At 49.7% G+C, this 19,125-nt stretch overlaps 1 protein-coding gene across 7 annotated transcripts in view; it reads left to right on the top strand.

Moving 5' to 3' along the window:
• Nucleotides 1–12,780, top strand: part of CGNL1 (cingulin like 1) — a 170,423-nt gene extending 157,643 nt beyond the window's left edge. For all 7 annotated transcript variants that reach the window (XM_086321176.1, XM_086321178.1, XM_086321177.1 and 4 more), the window contains 5 exons: nucleotides 5,977–6,060; nucleotides 7,001–7,125; nucleotides 8,037–8,145; nucleotides 8,527–8,690; nucleotides 9,806–12,780. In XM_086321176.1, the coding sequence (XP_086177302.1) occupies nucleotides 5,977–6,060; nucleotides 7,001–7,125; nucleotides 8,037–8,145; nucleotides 8,527–8,690; nucleotides 9,806–9,941 (618 nt within the window). In that variant the 3' untranslated portion in view covers nucleotides 9,942–12,780. The remainder of the gene's footprint in view (nucleotides 1–5,976; nucleotides 6,061–7,000; nucleotides 7,126–8,036; nucleotides 8,146–8,526; nucleotides 8,691–9,805) is intronic.
• The last annotated feature ends 6,345 nt before the right edge of the window (nucleotides 12,781–19,125 follow it).

Raw genomic sequence — 19,125 nt, forward strand, 5'->3', positions numbered from 1 at the left:
CTCAGGCACTGCCGTGTGGTTCTGGTGACTGAGTGCAACAGTTAACAATAGAGTGGGGCCTGGATAGAAAGGTGTTCTCTAGGCCTTGGAGGCCAAGATAACCCAGCCTAGTGGAAAGAGCATTTGTTCAACCCAGGTGGCCAGCAGGCAAGAGGAAGAGTATCAGCTCGAGGGCTGCCCTGTTGCCTTGGCAACTGCAGGATAAGTCCTGGTAGATAAAGGCGTGGGCTTCTGCACTCATGTTCGGGAACTGCTCCTGAGTGGCTAGCTTGCACTTGCTTCTCCGTCTGCACCAGAGGGGTGCAGTCACTGGAATATGGCTGGGAAATACGGCTCCTTTGCAGTCAGCGAGTGAAAGATCAGAATGGGATTTCTTTCTTTCTTTTTTTCTTTAGTTAAAATGATCCTGGTCTCAGAACTGCCTCCTATTGTAGAGGCTGCTCAAAAGCCCACTGTGTACAGTTGCTTAATAATAATTTTCCTTTCTCGTGATTGAGTATCAGTTTTAGTACTAGGTAGAAGTGTGTGTGCACCAAGCCCTTTACAGCCCAAAGGTAAACACAGGTGATGGGGTTAAATATTATTATTAGCCATCATAAATGTCTCTGGCTTTTCATTAACCCAGAAGGCAGCTGCTTCTAATCCTGAGAGCTGGCTCAGGTCAGGAGTGCCTCTGACACAAACCCATTGGAATCTGACACTGTTACTTCCGACCAACGTGCTCAGGGTTTAGCTTTCTTCCAGTCCAGCTGTGATAAACTGTTGCCTTCAGCTCCTGTTCTGTTTTTGATTTCACTGGAAAGTTTTTGTTCAGTGTATTTAATATGATTGAAGGATAGACAGCACATGAAGCGCTAAGCTTATATAGAGAAATGTTTTCCCAGTCTCTGATTCACTTCCCTGTTCCAAAGGAGGAAGCAGGCTAAGTCAGAGGCCATTTCTCTCTTTTTTCTTTATCTCTCTTTAATTGTTGCCAGTGTGGGCCTGGGGCTTACCCAGTGACTTAGTAGTAAAGCATCTGCCTGCAATGCAGGAGGGGCGAATTTGATCCCTGGATTGGGAAGATCCCCTGGAGAAGGGAATAGCAACCCACTCCAGTATTGTTGCCTGAAGAATTCCATGGACAGAGGAGCCTGGCGGGCTACAGTCCATGGGGCTGCAAAGAGTTGGACATGACTGAGCAAAGAGCACAGTGTGGGTTCAGGGTAGGAAGGACTGATTTAGAATATTCAGGAGTCACAGGTCCTGTCCTGGTGTCACTGCAGTGAGGAGCACGGCCGAAACACTTGTGGTTTATGGTGAAACCTGTCCTTGGGAGTGTTGTCTGGACCATCACGAGGTGTTCCTTGTGTAGGGCTCTGCGTGGTATGTTTATTTTAGAGTTTAGCGTCCGGTGCTTCTTTTTGAAGAACTGAAGGAAGCTTATCATGTTTGCCAAAAGCCTTGATTTCCAAAAGATGGAAGGAAAATTGACTGTCTGGTGACAGTAACTGTTTTACAGCCTCAAATCTGTTCCTTCCTACTCTTCACTCTAATTTATTTTGCACTTTTATTTGAATAGCCATCTTTTGAGGGGATGTCGTGGAGTCTGAATAATAGCTATTTTGCTTTTCCTTCGGAGAGTCACATTTCCCTGGGGCGCTCCAGGGAGGTCTTGACCTGTGGGGAACCTCCAGGATGCTGGTTCCCAAGTGCCCGTCTGTACCAGGAGACCTTGTTTCCTGCAGAGTCCAGAATTTCCAGTTAGTAGCACTGAGGGAGCAAGACTTGGGCCAGTGGCTGCTGCTTGAAGTTGTAGCATTTGTCCTGAAGCCCAGCCTGGGCCCGTGCTGTGGACCCCTCAGCAATCTTTCAATCGTTCCTCGGCGCTTCTCTACCTCACACCACACGAGGTGCTTCTTCCTTTTAGGCTCCAAAGGACCCCACCCCACCCTCCAAATTCTTCCTTCTCCTAGATTTTGTCCTTCACTGAGGGACCTGGTCCTACAGGCTTTTAACCCAAAACTGCTCCCACCAGTCCTGAACCTCCCACCTGGGAAATGGGGGTTGTAATATCTGCCTGTGAGGTCAGGGACTGTCTTTTTGTCATGATGTCCAGCCTGAATGAGCAGATGGACCCACCCCATCATTCCAAGACCACCCCTTCACCAGCTCCCAACCGTGTGTGTTCACAGACACACCTTCCCTCTCACCTTGATAGAGTGAGTCTTTTCTGGGGACCCTCCCAAAGGTCTGGAGAGATGGGCTGGCTTCGAGCCAGAGGATGGAGGTGTGGCCTGAGCCACCCAGCACCCCACAGTGGGGTGGGGGCCCCAAACGTGCTTTCAATAGCAGAGGCCAGCTCCAAGGGCCTTACATGCCGTCTTGTTCAGCTTCCGTGGTTAGAAATGTGGAGTCCACATCCCAGAGGTGAGATGACCAAGGTCACATGTAGGTGGATGCAGAGCCAGGAGAGAAGCTGGGCCACTGCAGCCTGTCTGTGTAACCGCTTCCCATTGCAGTCAAAGTTTAACTGTGTCCTCACTGAGGTCCTGGCCTCTGCCCAGCGGGCGTGAACAGAACAGGTTCCCCTAGGAGGCACATCGCGGTCCCGTGGCCCAGCCGTGCTGACGACCTCCGCGGCGGTGTTGGCTGGTTCACAGCCTTGCTGGGGGGCGGGGGTGCTGTGAGGCTGCATCTGTTACCTGCGGACGTGGTGCTCAGAGAGCAATGACAGGAGTCTCCGGGTGTTCTCCACAGCATGTGATTCCCGAGTGCCCTGGGGCCAGGCAGGGGTTGTGGGTCCGAGGGAGGCATCTACGTGCACTGACTGCTGACCTGTGTGTGGCTGGCATTTTTTCCCCCACTGCATTTGAGGATGCCCTAAGGAGACCAAGTGCCGGGGCTTTAGTTTTATATGAAAGCAGTATCTACACCCTAAGTCCGCTTGAAGCCTTTTCACTGCATTAGTCCAGAGAGCCTGAGCAGGTGGGGTAGTGGGCTGTGAGTAGGCGCCGCCTGGGTTCTTGCCCTGCTCCTTCTGTTACGGGGATGATGGCAGTGGACCTCCGTGTTCTCTACTGTAAAGTTCTGAACCCCTGTGACTTAGAAGCCTGCCAGTCAAAAAATGCAAAAAAAAGTCAACTCTCAAGAGTCTTCTCCAACACCACACTTCAAAAGCATCAATTCTTCAGTGCTCAGCTTTCTTTATAGTCAGCCCAACTCTCACATCCATACATGACCACTGGAAAAACCATAGCTTTGACTAGACGGACCTTTGTTGGCAAAGTAACGTCTCTGCTTTTGAATATGCTGTCTAGGTTGGTCATAGCTTTTCTTGCAAGGAGCAAGTGTCTTTTAATTTCATGGCTGCAGTCACCATCTGCAGTGATTTTGGAGCCTGAAAAAATAAAGTCTGTCACTGTTTCCATTGTTTCCCCATCTATTTGCCATGAAATGATGGGACCAGATGTCATGATCTTAGTTTTCTGAATGTTGAGTTTTAAACCATCTTTTTCACTCTCCTCTTTCACCCTCATCAAGAGGCTCTTTAGTTCTTCGCTTTCTGCCATAAGGCTGGTGTTATCTGCATATCTGATGTTTCTCCTGGCAATCTTGATTCCAGCTTGTGCTTCATCCAGCCCGGCATTTTGCATGATGTACTCTGAATACAAGTTAAATAAGCAGAGTGATAGTACAGCCTTCATGTACTCCTTTCCTGATTTGGAACCAGTCTGTTGTTTAATGTCCATTTTTAACTGTTGCTTCTTGACTTGCATACAGATTTCTCAGGAGGCAGGTCAGGTAGTCTGATACTCCCAGATTTGAAGAATTTTCCACAGTTTGTTGTGATCTACACAGTCAAAGGCTTTGGTGTAGTCAAGAAAGCAGAAGTAGATGTTATTCTGGAACCCTCTTGCTTTTTTGATGATCCAGTAGATATTACCAATTTAATCTCTGGTTCCTCTGCCTTTTCTAAATCCAGCTTGAACATCTGGAAGTTGACGATTCATGTACTGTTGAAGCCTGGCTTGGAGGATTTTGAGCATTATTTTGCTAGCATGTGAGATGAGTGCAATTGTGTGGTAGTTTGAACATTCTTTGGCATTGCCCTTCTTTGGGATTGGAATGAAAACTGACATTTTCTGGTCCTGTGGCCTCTGCTGAGTTTTCCAAATTTGCTGGCATATTGAGTGCAGCAGTTTCACAGCATCATCTTTTAAGATTTGAAATAACTCAACTGGAATTCCATCACCTCCACTGGCTTTGTTTGTAGTGATGCTTCCTAAGGCCCACTTGACTTTGCATTCCAGGATGTCTGGCTTTAGGTAAGTGATCACACCATCGTGATTATCTGGGTCATGAAGATCTTTTTTGTATAGTTCTTCTGTGTATTCTTGCCACCTCTTTTTAATGTCTTCTGCTTCTGATAGGTCTATACCATTTCTTTCCTTTATTGTGCCCATCTTTGCATGAAGTGTTCCCTTTGTATTTCTGATTTTCTTGAAGAGATCTCTAGTCTTTCCCATTCTATTGTTTTCCTTTATTTCTTTGCATTGATCACTGAGGAAGGCTTTCTTATCTCTCCTTGCTGTTCTTTGGAACTCTGCATTCAAATGGGTTTATCTTTCCTTTTCTCCTTTGCCTTGAACCTAAAGGCAAAGAAGGAACAGTTATATTTTCCTGGGTCACTTTCTTAGTTCTCTGGACTTTTCCATTCCGCCCTCTGCTGGATGGTCCTGGGAAAAGGATGTGGGGCCTCTGCTTCTGAAGAGCATTTTTCACCATTGCTGAAGGCATTCTGCGGGTGGGGCATGGAGATACCCACAGGCAGGCAATGGGATTTCTTTCCAGATGCTGCTCAGCGAGGTTCATTTCCTATTAATATAGGAGAAATCCTAGGGAAGGCCTAGCCTTTGCCAGGGCACCTGGAGTGTTCTTGCTGACCTCTGATCCTGGTGTAAGAAGGGAGGAATCTTGCAGTGTCTGAGACATGCTGGCTATGGAAGCCTCTGCCGAAGCTTGAACTTGTAATGCAGCAGTCAGGAGCTCAGGGCGATCCTGGCTCCCTGTTACTGGTTGTGTTGATCCCTGGCAAGCTGGGTGACTGACGTGCCCCAGTTTGCCTGGGATCCCCCCAGTTTTAGCATTCAGAGTCACATGTCCTGAGCATATCCTCAGTCCTGGGCAAGCTGGGGCCATGGGTCACCATCCAAGTTGGTTAGCTTCTCCAAGCCCTGGAGTCCTGAGCAGAGATGCGAGTATGTACATCGTAGGGTTGTGGTGGGAATATCATAGGATAAGTGCGCTTGGAGTGCCGAGCAGGGGTAGCAGCTCTCAAGGGCTGCTGTAACCAAGTACCGTAAAGTAGGTGGCCTGGAGCAACCACAGTGTGTTTTCTTAAGTTCTAGAAGCCAGAAGTCTGAGGCCATATGCCCTCTGCACCTGTAGGTGAGCGCTTCCTTTCTTCTGGTAGTTTGCGGATGATCGTTGGTGCTCCTTGACTTGTAGACGCCTCACTCCAATCCTCCATCTTCACATGGCGTTCTCCCTGTGTCTCTGTCTTACCTCTGTGCATGTCTGTCTCTGCATTCAAATTTCCCCTTTTAGCAAGGACGTGGGTTGTACTTGATTAGACGTCACCCTAATGACCTCAGTTTTTAACTTGATTACTTCTGTGAAGATCGTACTTTTAAGGTCGCATCTGAGGTCCTTGGGGTTAGGACTTTAATATGTCTTTTTTGGCGGGGACACAATTCAACCCATAATGGCAGAGTTAACTGTAACTATTATTGTTATTTGTATCATTGTCATTGCAATCATTGAGAACTCAAGAATATCTAAGAAACAGCTCTAGTATTCAAGAGGAGAAGACGGGGCCCCCGTCATGAAAATGAGCTGACCTAGTTGTTGGAATTCATACCTGGGAACCATTTCAGCACAAAGGCTATAGGAACCACCCTGCTGACCTCTGGGCTTTTGGTCTCTGTGGTGTAGATGGAGCAGATGCGGAACGAGCTACTTCAGGAGCGAGCCATGAAGCAAGACTTGGAGTGTGACAAGATTTCTCTGGAGAGACAGGTGAGGGCAGCTGGCCCCATGAGCCCCCTGACACTCCTCATGGCTTTGAACTAGAGCCCCATGGTTGAGCCTTCTTTGCACAGCAGACCCAAGAACTCTGGAGCATAACTCATCTGAGAGGTAGAGGTTTTTCTAAGGCCTCTTTCCAGAAGGGTTATTCCCAATAATTTTAAATGTGCTTGTAAGTTTAGCAGCTGCAGAGAAGTAGAATTGCAAGTGTTGTTTTCTAGATGCTAAAGAAGACTAAATCAAATGAAAAGAGAAAAATACAGTGTTGAGACTTCCCTGGCAGTCCAGTGGCTAAGATGCCTCACTCCCAATGCAAGGGCCCCAGGTTCGATCCCTGGTTAGGGAACTGGATCCTGTATGCTGGAACTAAGAGTTTGCATGCCACAACTAAAGATCAAAGATCCTGCGTGCTGCAACTAAACTAAGACCTGTCGCAGCCAAATAAATTTTAAAAGCCAAAAAACAAAAACCAGTGTCCTTTTGTTTTTTGTCCAGAAAACAAAAACCACGTCCAGTGCACGTGTTGGTAACAGATCTTACATGAATCATTGTATCTTTAACATGCCATTCATGTAAGTTCTTCACTGAATATGACATATGGTATTTCTGAAGGAGCCTATTTCTCTTGTCCCACACCAATAGGTTTATAAAAGGCCAAGGTCAGGATCATTTGTCTGTTATCCAGGAGTCTTAGGACATGCCAGAGATTTCACTCAGGCTTATAAGGAATGTGATAGAACCTCTTCTTTCAGCTTGTCAGGACACGAGTGCAAATATTTTTCCTGGAAACATGCCCAGGTCTCCCAGTGCCACCCATCTGAAGATGGAAAGCAGGCTTACCCCAGTCACTGACCACACACTGGCCCGCCCTCTGCTCCGCACAGAGGGTGTGGTAGACACAGCCCCTCATGGTCTCCCTGTCTGATTCCAGAACAAGGACTTAAAGAGCCGGATTATCCACCTGGAAGGTTCCTACAGGTCCAGCAAAGAGGGCCTGGTGGTGCAGATGGAGGCCAGGATCGCAGAGCTGGAGGACCGTCTGGAGAGTGAGGAGAGGTGAGCAGCTCCAGTCCTGGTGCACAGGCCCTGCTGGGCACTGGGCATCACGTTACAGGGTGCTTTTACCCCTGTGTCTATGCCCATCCTCCTAAGCCTGTGAGGAAGGCAGGGCAAATACAACCGTGCTGGAAAATAGTTTCCATTTTGTAGATGAGAAAATTGAGCCCCACCAAGTAAGAAACTTGAGGAAGGTAGCCTGGAAGGATATTGTTGCAGCAGGACTAAGACTTGGGACCCCCACTGCTCAACTCTTAGTTGTTCCTTTCTCCACACCTTAAATAGGGCAGGCTGCCTCATAAGTTAATGAGTTTGAGCTGAATCAGATGAGAGGGGGCTGACTGTGCTCTAGGGGCTGGGTGTATTCAAGCAGAGGCCAAGTGGCCATCTGTCAGAGATGGACACATGGGTGGGAGGGCCACGGGAATGGCCATACCCTTTCCTGCCCCCATGATTATCTGCAGCTTGTCCTTGGACCACGGCCCAAGGGCCAGCTCCTCAACTCTTATTAATGGCCCCTCACCTTCCTGGAAGTTGTGTGTGTCTCTGTGTGTATGTGTGGAGAGCACTTTACATTATCCATTTTCAGTAAGACTTTAGGGACTGGGTCAGGGCAGTAAACCCCAAACATTGATAGCCTGGCAGTCTGTGAATCTCTGCCTTACCAAGTGAAGCCTGGTACTGGGAGAACTCAGGGCAGGTCTGACCCCAGCTCAGCCTCTCTCGGGCTCTGCAGCCTCAGGCAAAGTCAGTCCCCTTCTCAGAGCCTGTTTCCTCATCTGTCCACTGAGCAGCGCTTTCCTCCTGTACAGCTGTGAGTCTCCCTGACCCCAAGCCCACGTCTACCAGGCAGCCCGGGGCTGGCTGCCTGTGGGACTGAGATGAGACTGTCTTCTGTTCTGCCCTTCCAGGGACCGGGCCAGCCTCCAACTGAGCAACCGCCGGCTGGAGCGGAAGGTGAAGGAGCTGGTGATGCAGGTGGACGATGAGCACCTGTCGCTGACTGATCAGAAGGACCAGGTGGGGGACCCTCTGCGAGTTCTTTTGAGATTTAGTGTGGGCTGGGGAAGCCAGACGGAGGGGAGGGCTCGGAGGATGGACAAGCGGCGAAGTTGAGTGGACTGAGTCTTCTCTTTCCACTCCGCCTCTTACGGCATGGAATGGGGCCTTTGGAGCCCACTTCAGCAAACTTCAGACCCTGAATTTGGCTTTGAAAAAGTGGGATTTTCTGTCTTAGAGTCTTACCTCCACTTTCGCATGAGGCCTGTTTCCCACTTTGCCGTATCTTGTTGCTTGAAGAGAAGGGGTCTGGACCACTGGCCTTTTCTTGCTGCGCTGGGCGATCCACCAGCTCACAGCCTGCCCTTCCCCCCACTCTGCCCCCCCACCCCACTCCCACAGTTGAGCTTGCGCTTGAAGGCAATGAAGCGACAAGTAGAGGAGGCCGAGGAGGAAATCGACAGGCTGGAAAGTTCTAAGAAGAAGCTGCAGAGGGAGCTGGAGGAGCAGATGGACGTGAATGAGCAGCTGCAGGGCCAGCTCAACTCCATGAAGAAGGACTTAAGGTGGGCAAGTGTGTAGACGCCCCCAGGGGCCGTGACAGCCCCGATGTTTGAGGAGAGCACGATGCTTTCAGAGCCTTTCCTGTTGTCTCTAGCCACCGTGGCCACTTTGGGGTCATCCCGTCCTAGAGTTGACAGTGGCTGTATCTACTCCATTCACCCCATGTGCTCAGTAGGTATCACATGTGTCAGCCTCATGTGATGTCATCTGGGCAGTGATGTGATGTCATCTGGGCAGTGTCATCCCTATGACACTGCCCAGTGTCAGCAGGGCAGGTATTATCCTTGTCGTCCGAAAGGGGAAACTGAGGCTCAGAGCAGGTCAGACCGGCTCACACCACCCTGTAGAGAGGAGTTCCTGGGCCAGCCCTTAGGTTGCCTGGGTTAGGGAGAAAGGAGATGAAGTTGTGGGTTCCTGTTCTCAGGAGAACTAGGATAGCCCACGCCTGGTTTCTGCAAAGAGCTGCTCTCTCAAGCTCCCTGGGCACAGCAGAAAGATAGGGGATTAATGGGGGTGGGGGAACATTGCATTCCTTACCTCAGGGTCACAGCTTAGGGCATTGGAGTGAGGGGTGAGTTTATCTTCATCCTTGTTCATAAAGCTGGGCTTTTCCTGGAGGCTGATGGTGACTGGAGGCTTCTTGCCAGCTGCCCAGGCACTTCTCTCATAAATGCACAGAAGAGCCTGTTGAGAATCCTGTAAACACGGCATGTCTATCGAGAATCCAGCCCCAGGTTGGCATTAGGAGGCAATATAAAAGGGGGCACCAAATATCTTAATCAAATGCAGTTTTAAAAAAATTAGTGCAAACCACCCGTGGTGCACAGGATGATAAAATTTCACATTAAGATGGGATTTACAGCAGGACCCCGGCCAAGCCATGTGGGAGCTTGAGGCAGGAGGGAAAATCAGGACTACTGACCTTGATCCAGCCCTGCCCAGCTCTCCATCAGCAACAGCCTCCCGTGCTACCAGGTGGGCAGTTTGCTCCCTGTTGCTGTACATGCTCCTGTGCCACCCACTGGGGTGGACAGACAGGCACCTTGAACCCCTTCACCTCTAGATCTGAAGTGAGCCTCAGTCCAGGGCCAGAAACATGCCCCCTGTTGTTTTACAGACTTAAGAAGCTGCCAAGCAAAGTGCTGGATGATGTGGACGACGACGATGACCTCAGCACGGATGGGGGGAGCCTCTATGAGGCGCCACTGAGCTACACCTTCCCCAAGGACAGCACCGTCATCAGCCAGATCTGAGCCCACTTCCAGGGGCTGCAGTGGGAGGCGTGAGAGGGGGGCGCCATTGCCTCCTCTTTGCAGACCAGGCATCTCCTCTTGACGTCACGTCCTCCTAGGATCTCTATGGTAGCACAGCTCTGGTGGCTTGGGCAGCAGCTCTTGCGGGGTATGTGTTGCGATGCCTGCGGCCACTTGGCAGGATGGAGCCCCACTCTGCACAGCTGTCTGCTGCACCATCTGCATTGCTGCTCCTCCCCCACGTCCCCCTGTCAAGAGAAAGGGTCCAAAGGCTGGTTCCTATGCAATAGCCCTGGTGCGGGGGAGGGGATGATGTGTAGACTGTACATATTTTAAATCAGACCTTCTCCTAGACTGCTGCTGTTCCATTTTGGAATGTTGCAGAGGCTTCATGGGGTGGCTTGCTTGTAAAGTTCACATGTGTCTATTGAGAATTATTTTTTAAAATACAAAGCTACTAGATTTTTAAATATGGAGCCAGAGGCAAGAAGGAGAAGGTAGAATAAAGACCACTCTGGACCTCAGAGTTGGAGAAAGGAATTGTTGAGGGGATGAGGGACAGTTAATCCTGAGAAAAGAAGCTCAGGTGGTCTTAGTGAAGAACTCCCTGAAGGAAGGAGGGGAGGGTAAGTCTGAGGTCACTTGTATCTATGGTCCTTGGTTGCTTATTTTATCTAGAATTTTGTTATGATTTCTGAACCACACGGAGTCGATGCTGGTCACTAATTGAAATTTCTTTTGTGCAGGTAGAGTGGGGAGACTTGTATGTAAGGTTTTTCCACAAATGATGTGGTATCTGGAGGCTGGAGCCTTCCTCTCATTTCTTGTTGGTTCCTTCCTTCCCCTTCCCAGAGCAGGTCTGTAATCTATACTCTTGGGGCCCCTGGACAAGTTGTGGTGGGTGGGCACTAGGGGGATTTGGGGAGCAGGATCACAGACTTAGACTTGAGGAAGAGGCAGGTGATGTGCAGGCAGGTGGTGGGGAAGGAGGAAAGGAGGGGAGATGAGCAGGTATGTGGTGTAGGTAGGAAGGAGGAGGAGAAGTTCTTGAAAGCTGGGGGATGTGTAGAGAAGAGGCGGGTTGAGCAGGATCCCAGGTTTATGTCAGGAGAGGAAGAGAAGAAGCAGAAGTCAGAGAAATGTCTGTACAAACTGGAAGAATCCTTCTCACTTCTGGGACAAGGGATAGGAGCCAACCTAAGCAGGAGTAACTGGGACTGGGTGAGGTCTGGGCAAGGCCAGGTCCCTGGGATAGAATTTTAGGAAGGCACTGGGAGCCTGCAGGGATCTGGCACTTCCTCCCGGGCTTCCTGTGGCGGTCCCCAGGTGCACCCAGCGACCAGGTCCAGTCACAGCTGGTCAGGCCCATGGCCAGGGAGGGAACCCTGCAAGTTGTATGCTTGTGAGTGTTCGGCTGCCTCACAGTGTCTTGACGCATCCTGGAACGTGAGAAGCCTGTGGCCCTGGCACACCCTGACAGATGCCTGGGGGGCAGGAGGGAGCAAGGGGATCTCAATGCCCTACCTACCCCAGGTCACAGAGCCAACCCATCAGGATTCAGAGTGGTCACCCCCATTCACAGGTAGGTGTTGTCAGCCCCCGTGGGTGAGGCCCCCAGAGCAGAAGTGCGAAGCCTGCCTCTGCCTCTGCTTACTTATTTAGAGTATGGAGACATATGTCCCTTTAACCATTCATTCATTTAGCAAATACTTATTGGACATCCATGATACCCCAGCCTCCGGCACTGGGAACATAGCAGGGAATACAGAGGCTCACAGTCCCTAACCTTCCTGGAGTGCTGTCAGGGGAGAGGGTGACAGACAGCAGCTGCACTGATGAACACAGGCAGAGCCTCTCCGGACGCATCCCAGAGCCCCCCCCATCCTCTGGGGGATGCAGCGAGCCTGTGGTTGGTGGACTGGCTCACGAACCCGGAGCAGTCCTTCGACTCTCGCACGTCGTGAGTTCCCCGCTGCTTCCACCACCGTTAGGCATTCGCCAAGAAGCCTGCCCAGCAGTTTCCACCCCTCATTCCTGTGGATTGGAGATGGAAAAGGTTGGGGCCCAAGAACCTTGGGAGTGCGTCAGCTTGTGTCTTGGTTTGTGAGGAAGTTACTGCCTCTCGTTGTGGCCAGGCCCTTCCGGTAGCCACGAGGCAGTCTGCAAGAAGCACACTGTCTGTGAAAAGAGAACAGAGTTCACCATTCGGAAGTCCTGCATCTTTACCCTAGAGGTGAGACATTACCCATGTCGACCCACTCGCCCTTCTGCACTGCAACAGGGCTGGCAGTGAGCCGGATGCATGCAGTGTGCTGAGCTGGAAGGAACACCAGCCTCGGAGCTGAGATAGATGTCTTTAAGTCCTGGCTCATCTTAGCCCAGCGACCTTGATGGGATGACCTTGAGAGACATGTGTTCAGAGCAACAAACTATGCGGGATGAATTGAGGACCAGGGCTCCAGGTCCTTGCCAACTCTGACGTGCTATCGTTCTTTGATTTTATGTACACATATATTTTTTTTCTGTTTGTTAAGAACTAACTCAAGAATATTTCCTTTAGTTAGTTTAAAAAGAAAAAAATATTTTATTTAATAAACAAGTTTGTGGCCAAATGCTGTGCTGAGGAGACAATCATCGTATACCTTTATAATTTTTCTTCCTGCTTCTGAGTGTCATCCGACGATGCCGATAGGCTTATTGTGTTGGGTTTCTGCTTGCGGGTCTGGTTTGATTGCCTTGGTTTGTCACACGGAGGAAATTATCTTGGCAGCTGCCTCCTGTAAGTGAACTCCTGGAGAAAGCGAGTTTGCCTTTCAATAAACGATATCACCCAACAGGAGTCTTGGCTCTCCCGTTATTTCAACTCCCTTGTTTTCTCCAGATCTTGGCTCCCTGTCTGCCAAGAAACAGCCCAGCTGAATGGCTGGAAAGTACTCAAGGTAGAGGAACTTGGGGCATTCCAGGCTGGGAGTTGGGTGGGAGGGGGTGAGGGGGGAACACAGAGGATTAAATGTACCCGGATTGTTCTGATGGTCTGAGAAATCCAGACGGCCCATTTCCAGAAAATGGCAAAAGGGGAAAGTGTGTTGATGACTGAGAATGAGCAGGCACCCGCTGTTTACTCCTCGTTCCTGAACTGTGGTGGGTTCTCCTGCGATCGCTGTGTGTACATCACCTCGTTTGATCTACAGCAGGCTTACAGCCCTCTTATATGAAACAGAAGTCACTTCTGTGTGGAGGGACCTACACTGCTGCTCCTCGGCTCTCAGAGCTGTGCTCTGCCCTGCCCTCTGGAGGCCGAGCCCTGCAGGCCCGGGGCTCCCCCTCCCCCACCCCCCGGGTCAGCTGGGGGAAGCAAGTGAAGGTCAGTACTGGTCTGCTCGTCACTCCCTCCTCCGTGCAGCATTTCCGGCTGTGGTGCCTGTCGGGTGGCTGTACCTCCCCCAGTTCCCAAAGTATCAGGGCTGCCCGCTGCTGTTCCTCTGGGCCCTTCAGCAGGCCTGGCGGGTTCTCCTGGCACTGCTTCCCCCGGGGGGAGTTTCTTCAATAAACCCTTTGTGCCGCCACAGGCAACTGCTGCTCCCTGCCCAGAGCTGTGCCCACTGCCCCCTCAGCACCCCCAGTGATGCCTGCCCATCCACCTGAAGCACTTGACTCTGTTCTGACTAAACAGAGCATCTCAGATATTAATGGGGATTTCTAATTTTAAAAAGTCCTTGAAGTTTTTGTATAAATTGTTTGCTTTTTTTTTTTAAGCATCAGAATTACTGGGGTTTAATTTTGTCATTTACAGATGGGTAAAAAGACTCCCTTTTGGCACTAGTTGCTTTTGAAACTGTAATCTCTTTGGCCTCTCTGCTAGGGTCCTCCTGGTGGGAATAAGAGACCCTGAGAGGTTACCTGTTAGGTTTGACCTGTGGGAGGGCTGTGTGTGACTCAGGACCTCAGAGCCAAAGAGAGTAAGTCCTTTTGGGCTTGCAGCTCCTTCCCCCACATTCTCAACATTCCTTCTTTGAACTTGTGGATGGCTACAGCCGTTCTGTCTTTAGGAAGAAGGTCATCAACCAGAAAGCTTTCTGCTCTAAACTTTCAAAGGACAGGAGAAAATGCCTCGACAGCAGGTTCCTATCAGCAGCCAAACAGCCCCAAGTCCAGAAATTCCAGGGTTGGTGGAGGGATCAGCAGACGTGGTCTGCTCTCAGACCTGCACTGAAAATCACGGTGGGCATGCATGTGTATGACCTGAGGCCGGCCTGTCTCATCGGCAGAGCACGAGCTGAGTGTGTGCCCCGTGCTGGGTTTGTTAAAGCTGGACAGACTGGCAGTGCCCTTCCAAGAGACATTCAACAAGAATACCTATTCTATTTCTTCTTAAATTGAAGAAAGTAGGGAAAACCATTAGACCATTCAGGTATGACCTAAATCAAATCCCTTATGATTATACAGTGGAAGTGAGAAATAGATTTAAGGGACTAGATCTGATAGACAGAGTGCCTGATGAACTATGGACAGAGGTTCATGACATTGTACAGGAGACAGGGATCAAGACCATCTCCAAGAAAAAGACATGCAAAAAAGCAAAATGGCTGTCTGAGGAGGCCTTACAAATAGCTGTGAAAAGAGAAGCAAAAAGCAAAGGAAAAAAGGAAAGATACAAGCATCTGAATGCAGAGTTGCAAAGAATAGCAAGGAGAGATAAGAAAGCCTTCCTCAGCGATCAATGCAAAGAAATAGAGGAAAACAACAGAATGGGAAAGACTAGAGATCTCTTCAAGAAAATTAGAGATACTAAGGGAACATTTCATGCAAAGATGGGCACAATAAAGGACAGAAATGGTATGGACCTAACAGAAGCAGAAGATATTAAGAAGAGGTGGCAAAAATACACAGAAGAACTGTACAAAAAAGATCTTCACGACCAGGATAATCACGATGGTGTGATCACTCACCTAGAGCCAGACATCCTAGAATGTGAAGTCAAGTGGGCCTTAGAAAGCATCACTATGAACAAAGCTAGTGGAGGTGATGGAATTCCAGTTGAGCTATTCCAAATCCTGAAAGATGATGCTGTGAAAGTGCTGCACTCAATACGCCAGCAAATTTGGAAAACTCAGTAGTGGCCACAGGACTGGAAAAGGTCAGTTTTCATTCCAATCGCAAAGAGAGGTAATGCCAAAGAATGCTCAAACTACCTCACAATTGCACTCATCTCACACACTAGCAAAGTAATGCTCAAAATTCTCCAAGCCAGGCTTCAGCAATATGTGAACCGTGAACTTCCTGATGTTCAAGCTGGTTTTAGAAAAGGCAGAGGAACCAGAGATCAAATTGCCAACATCCGCTGGATCATGGAAAAAGCAAGAGGATTCCAGAAAAGCATCTATTTCTGCTTTATTGACTATGCCAAAGCCTTTGACTGTGTGGATCACAATAAACTGTGGAAAATTCTGAAAGAGATGGAAATACCAGACCACCTGATCTGCCTCTTGAGAAACCTATATGCAGGTCAGGAAGCAACAATTAGAACTAGACGTGGACCGACAGACTGGTTCCAAATAGGAAAAGGAGTACGTCAAGGCTGTATATTGTCACCCTGCTTATTTAACTTATACGCAGAGTACATCATGAGAAATGCTGGGCTGTAAGAAGCACAAGCTGGAATCAAGACTTCAGGGAGAAATATCAATAACCTCAGATATGCAGATGACACCACCCTTATGGCAGAAAGTGAAGAGGAACTAAAAAGCCTCTTGAGGAAAGTGAAAGAGGAAAGTGAAAAAGTTGGCTTAAAGCTCAACAAGAAAACTAAGATCATGGCATTCGGTCCCATCACTTCATGGGAAATAGATGGGGAAACAGTGGAAACAGTGTCAGACTTTATTTTTGGGGGCTCCAAAATCACTGCAGATGGTGATTGCAGCCATGAAATTAAAAGACTCTTACTCCTTGGAAGAAAAGTTATGACCAACCCAGATAGCATATTCAACAGCAGAGACATTACTTTGCCAACAAAGGTCCATCTAATGAAGGCTATGGGTTTTCCTGTGGTCATGTATGGATGTGAGAGTTGGACTGTGAAGAAAGCTGAGTGCTGAAGAATTGATGCTTTTGAACTGTGGTGTTGGAAAAGAGTCTTGAGAGTCCCTTGGACTGCAAGGAGATCCAACCAGTCCATTCTGAAGGAGATCAGTCCTGGGTGTTCATTGGAAGGACTGATGCTAAAGCTGAAACTTCAGTACTTAGGCCACCTCATGCGAAGAGTTGACTCATTGGAAAAGCCCTTGATGTTGGGAAAGATTGAAGGCAGGAGGAGAAGGGGACAACAGAGGATGAGATGGCTGGATGGCATCATTGACTCGATGGACATGAGTCTGAGTGAACTCTGGGAGTTGGTGATGGACAGGGAGGCCTGGCGTGCTGCGATTCATGGGGTCGCAAAGAGTCGGACACGACTGAGCGACTGAACTGAACTGAACCTATTCTGTGAGGGAAGTTTGCAAGTTTCCTACCCTGAGCAATCTCGCTGAATCTCACAACGGATTGTCAGCAACTCCCCCCAGATGGGCAGCATGGTTCCAGAGGTTTTCTGGGTAAACAAAAATAAATGCTTTTATGAGAAAGGCAAAAGTGTTGGCAGGGAAGGGATCTGAGGCTTGACGGGGCTGGGCATTTTCCCATAGGTCGCATCTGAAGTAAGTACAACCTGCCAGTGTGGGCTAGGTGCTGCTGCAGATACAAGGTCTTAGGTACAGTCTAGGACCTTTATGTGCTTACAGTTTGATTACAAAATGATTTATTAATCTAAGTGGTAATTAGATACAAATATTAACTCCTTCGTATATGTATGGAACACCAAATTTGTCTTCTCTTGGGCTTTGCCAGCCCTTCTCTCTAGTTAGTTCTGCATTTCCTCCTGGTTTTCCATATAAAATTCTATAGCTAAGTATGTTGAACACTTAGCTGCCATGTATTGGGTAAACCCTGTATGTTTATTGACTCCTTGATCCTTCTGACCACCCCCTGAACAGGTGCTTGTGACAAGTGAGGCAGCCCTGACAGAGGGAGTTACTGACCTTACCCAGGGCGCAGGGGGCTGGTAGAAGACCCGGGAGTGGAGTCTGAGTGTGTGTTGAAGTTCACATTCGCTGCTAGCAAGCTCTGGTGCCTCCCGTCCACACCCACCTCCCTGGAGGACAAAGACCTTCCATGTGTTCCTGGGTTAGGGCCTCCTGAGGCCTCTTGATCTTCCTCTTTCAGATATCCCCTTCGTTTGTGAGTCTGTGCAGCTCCACAGCCTGCTGTCTGCCTCTACTCTGAGTGCTGCCATCAAAGGGCAACTTCTTTGAGAAATCAAACTTTGAGAAATCAAAGTCAACCTCTGAACCCACAGACTTGATGGATGAGGCTAGTCACGGATCTCAGCTGCTCTTCTAGCAGCCTTAGGGGTACTGCTTCCTACTTTGATCGTTGGATCTCTTGTTTTTGCCACTGATGGTTTTTTGGTGCTGTACTAATGTAACTTGTCTGGGCCTGACCTGGTGGGGTGCTGGGGTGGTCATTGGGCCTCCCCACCATCACGCTGTGTGCAAGGTGGTCTTGGGTAATACCAGAAAATCCCTGGGTTTGGGTGCGTCTCGGAGAATGTTGACCTTCCCAATCCCCAGACGACTTTGGGACGAGAGCCTTCTTCTGGAATGGTACGTAACAATAATAGTCTTCTTGCGTTATGTACCTTTCATATTAGTCTTACATTCAAGACTTGCCACCTGAAATCAGCAGGTTGTCCTAGATGGGACACTATCAACTGTGGTCACTAATGAAACCCCTCACCCCAGAGCAGCTCCTTAAAGAATACGGGGTGGTTGGGCTGAAATCTGGGAACCTTTGACAGCAGTGGGCTGCTGTGGTTTCTACTGGGCTGGTTGGGACTGGGTCCCTGCCAGTGTGCAGGGTCTGACCAGTGTTCAGGGAGGGAAGTAGTCTGCTGGGCACAGCAAGCTTCAGGATCGGGCACAGGGCCTTCACAAAGGTCATTGTGAAGGAAGGAGACCCCTCTGCCCAGCCAGTCCCAGGAGTGGTTGGACTCCAGCTGTGGAAGCTGACTCCCCGCCTCCTTAACTTGGCTTGTCAGCTAGGGTGGGGGTGATCTGTGCCAGATGGGAGGTGCGGTGGGCACCTGCCTTGCCATCCACTCAAGAGAGAGGGCCTCCCTCCTGAGCCCCGCCCGGGATAGTCAATTTGCCCTATGGATGGACCTTATTTTGGGGCAGTGGGAAGGATTCTTAACATCTGAAATCCCTCAACAGGGTAGAAGCTGCACTTGGGCAGACTGCTGTGGGCAGGAATCTTTATCTGATTTAATCTGCAGCCTGCAAGGTAGGTGGTGTTACCCCCTTTCACACATGTGTGCAGAACAAGAAGTCACTTGTCCTAAGTCACCAACTAGTCAGTGGTGGGGAGTGGGATGATGTCCCCTGTCTGCTGCTCTTGCCAGTCAGGCTTTCCTCACACCCTGGCCCTTCTCCCTTGCTGCCCCTCTGAACAGCCACTGCTGACTCCCCTGACTGCAGACAGTTAGGCGCAAGGGCTAGGAGTTCATTGGTGGTCACAGTGCCTGGCCTCTGAGTTTCAAACTTGCACTTGGACTATGAGGCCTGGGTGAAAGGAAAGCAGCCCGCCTGTCCACTCCTGTCTGCAAGCCCCCTCCTGCCATCTGCTGGCTGCCAGCCTGGCTAACCTTGTTCCAACCACCTGGCCTCCTTGCCCTTCCAGGACAGTCTTGTTTTCCAGGAAAGAACTTAGAAAATAAGATAAACCAGATGTATCCGGTTAAATACCCCCCTGCCTCTGAAAGGAGCTGGTGTGCCTGCCAGTCCAGCCCCTTGGTGTGCTTGGTCTGTCTCTGGCCTCCTTGCCTTCCATCGGGTGCCAGTGGTTCCCGGCCTGTCACTGGTCATGGATATGGGGCTCCCTGCAGAGCTAGGCAAGGAAACGGGATCTGAAGAAGATGAGGGACAGGGTCCTGTGGGGCTCCTGGCATTGGAGGCGGTCCTGTCCTTGTGCACTCTCCCTGGGTAGATATCTCCTGGCATTTAGATAATGAAGAACTAGAAAACAGAACTGGCCTCCCCTCACCCTGTCTGCAGCCCCCTTATACAACCCAGGTATTGGTCCCGATTTGCAC

Source organism: Bos grunniens, chromosome 10, assembly GCF_055505025.1.
Source record: "Bos grunniens cultivar Pamir isolate PY7600 chromosome 10, Bosgru_T2T1.0, whole genome shotgun sequence".
Taxonomy (NCBI): Eukaryota; Metazoa; Chordata; class Mammalia; order Artiodactyla; family Bovidae; genus Bos; species Bos grunniens.